The sequence below is a fragment of the Corvus kubaryi genome, unplaced genomic scaffold (genome assembly GCF_017639235.1).
Source record: "Corvus kubaryi isolate FWS band 111438036 unplaced genomic scaffold, C.kubaryi_AGA036_p1.0 split1-131, whole genome shotgun sequence".
In the NCBI taxonomy this organism is placed as follows: Eukaryota; Metazoa; Chordata; class Aves; order Passeriformes; family Corvidae; genus Corvus; species Corvus kubaryi.
The window spans coordinates 10015194-10021193 of NW_024582073.1; the positions used below are offsets into that span (position 1 = coordinate 10015194).

The window sequence follows — 6000 nt, forward strand, 5'->3', positions numbered from 1 at the left end:
GTTCTAAGGGCTTGTAAGTTGGCCATCACCCTTCTTTCTGTTTCACTGGTGTAAAGAAAAGGCTTCTGTAGGCTTTTATGAAGGGAGTGCCTGTAGAAATAGGTAATGAGTCAGTACAGACTGGAAATAAGTGAGCATGAGAGAACAGGGGAATGAAGGTTGTAAAGAAAAGATGCCTTTGATTTGGGTCAGGAAGAAATACAAGTAGAAAGAGAAACCTCTGAAGGGCAACCTGAAGAAGGAACTGGCTTTTAAAATACTGATTTAAAAATAACACAAAAATCCAAGTGTTTTAGCGCCATTTTATTGTCGTGTCTAACTAAAAGAGTCAAGTATATTAGAATTCCTTCAGAGGAAAACTGAATTCTAATGAGTTTAGGCCTCACAGGTGAAATACTGGCTTTATTTCTTGCTGTAGACAGACTTAATTAAATGTGCATACTGAGCTCAGTAAACTGTGTGAGCTCCTGAGCATTGGGATAGTGTGGAAGGCTGGCCAGACTGCAAATCTTACCACTTTTAACATAATATTTTAAAAGGAGGAGTTTATCTTTATGGACCTGCTACAAAGTTGTATTGCCAGATCATGATTCAAGAATCAACCTGAGACCTGTGTGATATTAGCTTTAATAGGAGACTAAGGTGGCATCTCCTGAGGAAGATGCCTCTCCTCAATGGCATTGGATCTTCCTTTAGTGTAGGCTCAGTCCTGATACTCTTCATGAAGTCTGTGTTTTAGCTTTCAGGCTTCCTGTCTTGCTGTTGAAATCAGGAAGACTACCTGTTAGAGAAAGCTAAAATCAGAAGTGTATCTGAATTACTTCCTGGTCAAAAGTAGAGGGTTTTTATACAGGCCTGAGAGTAGGCAGTTCCATTTGTCTGGCATCCAGAAGCCATATTTCTTCCGTAAGGAGAGGTGCTTCCTATGCATAAGAACAGTACATGTATAGAAGAAATACTTCTCTCTATAAATGTGTTTACATGAAAAATGCTGCTGCCTTTGCGTAGTACCTCAGAGACTTGCAGGAGGTGGGAATTTTGTCTTGTCTTGAGCCTGAGCATCTTGCAGGGTATTTCTGTAAACAGGACAGAGCAAATGCTTGGGATTTAACTTGTTTGAAATACATGTTTGTGAGCAAATAGAGCTTCCTTTGCCCACAACCTTTCTTCATTTGTGGACTTCTACATTTTAAAATCTACTGATAATAGAAATGCATTTCTTAGTTACTTCTTGGAAGTTATCTGGCTCTCTGAATTCACTTAAGTGCTGAAGATTATGGAATGAGCACAAGCAGGACATCAAACTGTTATTGTAGTGGTTCATCACAGGAAGGAAGAAGTAATACTGTGTAGCTTCAGTGGGTATGGTTTGCAATTGTATCCTGATAAGCAAATAAACATAAAGGATACTGACTGTTTTTACTCTGAAGATGTTTCATGCACCATGATATTAGCCTCTTGACTGTTGTGTAAGTATGACCATCTCCCCTTCTTTTGTGAGACTCCAGGCAATCCAAGTATTTGATAAGCAATGGATAGATTGCTTTTGAGTTTTCTATTTGTTTACAAGGTATATTGATACTTTTTGGTTGTTTTTTTTTGTAGGGTTTGGCTGGCTGGTTTTATTAGTGTGGGGGGTTTTTGTATTGTTATGGGTTTTTGTTTGGTTTTTTTTTTTTTTTAAAGCCTTTGGTGCTACAGCATAGTACTGTGATGTGTGGGTGGTAATGTTTTGGTGGGTTTTTATTTTTATAATGGATCTGATTGCCAGAGGAAGACAGACAGATCACCTAGATTTATCCTAGCATCAGACTGTGATTTCTACATTTGTGCTGCACACTTCCTCTGCTTTGGACTATGTCCTTCTTTTTAGCCTTGCCTTTTCACGTTGCCAGGGTACAATCCTCAAGTACAAGATTAGGTGCTGCTACTAAGAAAACAAATCACAATGTTGTGAAAGCTTATCCACTTTGTTTCTGCCATTGTTCAGCTTTGTTACATACACATAAAAGCTTAAATGAGTAAATTAAAATGCTTCTATCAGAAAACATGAAGATGTTAATTTTAGGGGTCTTTTTAAAGGAAGAAAGACATATTGAGAAGCTTAGTACTGCAATAGATTGTCAGATTAAGTTTAGGAAGTGTGAAATGTAATGTTCACAAGCAGTGTTAACCTTGACATTCTGTACATTGCAATCCATTTGTGATCAAGATTTCTAAGCAAAATTTAATAGATGAACCTTTTAGGAAGATTTTGGCAAAAAAACCCAATGAGATATATTCAGTATGGCTGAGTTCAGTGTTACTTTAGGATTTTGAATTTGCCATTATTTTATCTTTAGTGTACTATGAAGGCTGTACATTTATTCTGGGAAGAAATATTGTTATGAAAGATAGGCTAGAGTGGCAAATCATAAATGGTACTTAAGCTGCATGTAACGTGGCTCTTGAGCTTGAAAAATATTCAGTTGTCATGATTTAACCCCAGCTGGCAGCTAGAACACAGCTCCCTGCTCACTCCCACTGCAGGGAGGAGAACTGGAAAACAAGTAAACCTCTTAGATGGTGGGATAAGACCAGATTAATAATTAAAACAAAGAAAAATATAATAATAATAATAATGCTGATGGTAACTGTAGTGGAAAGGAGAGAGCATGATGCTCTGTGGTATGGAATATCCCTTTGGCCAGTTTGGGTCAGCTGTCCTGGCCATGCACCCTCCTGGCTTCCTGTGCGTGTGCTTGCTGGCACAGTGTGAGAAACTAAAAAGTCCTTGACTTAGAGTCAGTAGAGTGCAGTACCCAGCAGCATCAGTTATCAACATTATTCTCATTCTCAAATGCAAAACTTAGCCCTGTACCAGCTACTAGGAAGAAAATTAACTCTATCCCTGCCAAAATCAGGATGTCAGTGGTGCCTTGAGAAAAATCAGTCTAGTATTTCTATGCACTGAATTTCTTTATCTGATTTGTTTGTATCAGGTATTTTGGACCATGCTTAAATGTTTTATCTGAATATTATTATTTAAAATGAAAATGTTGAAAATAACATTTCTTAGAATACAAAGATCGGCGTTCAAATGCATGTGTGAAAATGTGGGAAAGGACAACTTTGCTAGTTAGGCTGTTTGTGTGTGATTTATGTCTACAGTAATTTAAATATCACTTACTCCTTCAGTACAAATGTTAGTTACCATATATTTCTTTTCTAGGAACTTCATGGAAATGAATTCCTGGCTTGTGAAAGTAAATTGGATCTAGGAATGAGTGAAGAATGTTCTTCCAAGAATCTATGGTATTAAATAAGAATTACAGAGAAACTCAAAATGTAAAGAAGAAAATGTTGTTTACTGATGACACAAGTGGATCTCTAGCTCTGAGGGCACAACCATGACTGTATTTTTTTTCTTCTATTTGAGGCTTTACCCCATCCGTTATGAGGCAAAGCTGGGCATTCTGGCTGTTCTGAGACTGTTTTAAACCAGGTTTCAGAATCTCTTGTGGATTTGGAGAGTGTCCCTGATTTCCCCAGTCAGAATAGGGAAGACCGAGTTCCATTTTTGTATGTCTCCTAGCTAACTAGGAGTGTCTGAGTGCTCTCATAATTTACTTCCTCATTAGAAAAAAAACATTCCACCCAAACAAACACAAAACTAAAACACATTCACCACTCCTGTCATGAGGCAGTGGCCCATGGCTTGATTAAGTGCTTCTTAATTATCCAGTCTGCACCAGGCTTCTGTTGAGGTGGGAGAGGGAAGAGAGAGGTGACACTGTAAGTGCTTGAAAGTATTCAAAAGAGTGAAGCTAGTTTTCTGAGGAGGGAGAATTAATTCTAAATTTCTGTTCAGGCTCCTAAGGGAGTGTTATCGTGGTACTATTCCTGTTTAATGGAGAAAGTAGGATTCAGGATGGTCATAGTTATAAAATAGATTGTGTTTAGCATGTCTGTGGTTATTACTATGATTATACAAGTTATAAACATACTTACAATATGTCTTACCAGTATTTGTTCTAATTACTAATTTTATGTATTTGTGCATTGTGGTAATACATTTTAAGAGTAAAATGCACTTTTTCTTTCCAGTTACTTTAATAATCAGAAAGAGAACACAAAAGAATTTGCAAAAAATGTATCCTTGCCTCAAGAAGACCCATCATTAACACCAGAAGAATCTGAAAGTGAATCTGTATATTCTATTGTGGAACAACATTCTTTGTCTTTAAAGAAAAAGAAAAATAAAGCCAAAACAAACTCAGCATCTTGCAGTAAGCTACAAAGTGGAGATTCTGATCGCTTGGCCAGTGAACAAATGAATTTTTGCCAATTTGGTGGAGATCAAACTTTGATTGGAAATGAATCAATAGCACCATATGCTTGCTTTTATGGACCATCAATAAAGAAGGTTAAAGCAGGATGGCTGGATAAATTATCCCCTCAAGGGTATGGTATTTGCAGTGATTATTGTGTAATGTGACAATGTATATTTGCATGAGAGATTTTAAGTTTGTATTTAGTCGCTGCTTAATATTTGTAGTGGGAGGGGAAAGGGAATTGTATTCATTGAAAGAGCACGAGGCTCCTGTGAATTCAAAAGTTTTAGTGATGTTACCTATACTAAAGTTTCTTTAGGAGATGCACTCAAGAAAAATATTTTTCTTTAAATTGTTGGTCACCACTCATGAACTATAGTGGAAAAATACAGAATTAATTTGTACCAGTATTTCCAGTTGCTACATTTTTCCTGACTTTTTTTGTGGGCGACAAAGTAAGTGAAAACAAAGTCTGAAATACTACTTTACTAATTTGGCCATGGATTATAACTTAATAATTAGTATGACTGGAGGTCCTGTTGCTTTTTGTCTGTACAAGTTGAGCTTTGAGTTTAGAATTCATCTGGGGTGAATTCCTCCTAGTTTAATTTATTTTTTTGCCTAAAATTTGATGGGAGAAATCTGAGCTCAAATCTTAATATTTCAAATAATGAAGAGAAGGGAGTACAATAGAAAATGAATGCTCTCTGCCACATTTGGAAGTTAGACAGCAACTATAACAGCAACAACAACAAATCTTATATTTGATTTCTGTTACAAGTTTTTTGTTTTATTTTAACTGATTTTAAACTCCAGCTATTGTTAAACTGTTTTCCACTAAAGAATGCTTCATTATCAGATCTTCCATTGTAAATACTTGCAGGCTCTGATGAAGTTCTTCTAACTTCCTCCTTTTAAATTGTAGTTTTCGGTTCTCCATTTGTTCTTATGATTTATGTTCTTATGAATTCTATGAATTCTTTTTTGTATTGAATGTGGCACAGTTTTACTTTTTAAGTCTGTTTCAGGTCTTCAGTAGGACTTAACATCCAGAAATTAAAGCTGTTGTGCTTGTTAGTGCTGTAATCTACTGTTCTTCTATTCAAGCCTTAGTAGGTCTGCGTTCTTTGTTCTTAGGACTGTATATTGAGCTGCACTGAAAGGTATTAAACCATCTGGCCTTTTCTTTGATTATTTGTGGCTATAATAATCATCAAAACTCAGCAAGTAGTATATAGATTTTTTTTTTTTTTAAGTGAGAAATGTATGTAATTAAATTGTTTTAGAGTACAATATGATTTGAACTCACTGGAAGCAGCTCTGTTGTATAGCAATTTCCATTTTTTTCTTGTTCCTTTCTAGGGAATCTGATTTGATATGTTTTATCTTTTTTTATTTTGGTTTTGTTTTGATACAGTGATACATTGTTGAAGGTAATTAACAAGATGGAATAATAGGTTTAATAAACCTCTTTTACCATCGCAGAATTTCAATGTGCTCAAAACTATTTTCTTTTCTTTTTTAAGTTGTTTTGAATGTTTTATCCACATTTATGGATTTTTTCACCTTAGCTAAAGAATCAAAGAATAATTATACACAGAATCAAAAGACTTTTTCCCAGTATAATATGCATTTCCACATTCTTTCTTGCCTTCTTTCTTGCCTTCTTTCTTGCCTTCTTTCTTGC

The 6000-nt window shown here is 35.7% G+C and overlaps 1 protein-coding gene across 3 annotated transcripts in view; it reads left to right on the plus strand.

Annotated features, from left to right (window-relative positions):
* Window positions 1-6000, plus strand: part of ARAP2 (ArfGAP with RhoGAP domain, ankyrin repeat and PH domain 2) — a 124994-nt gene that overhangs the window by 16121 nt on the left and 102873 nt on the right. For all 3 annotated transcript variants that reach the window (XM_042053426.1, XM_042053425.1, XM_042053427.1), the window contains 2 exons: window positions 3212-3294; window positions 4087-4443. In XM_042053426.1, coding sequence (XP_041909360.1) covers window positions 3212-3294; window positions 4087-4443 — 440 coding nt within the window. The remainder of the gene's footprint in view (window positions 1-3211; window positions 3295-4086; window positions 4444-6000) is intronic.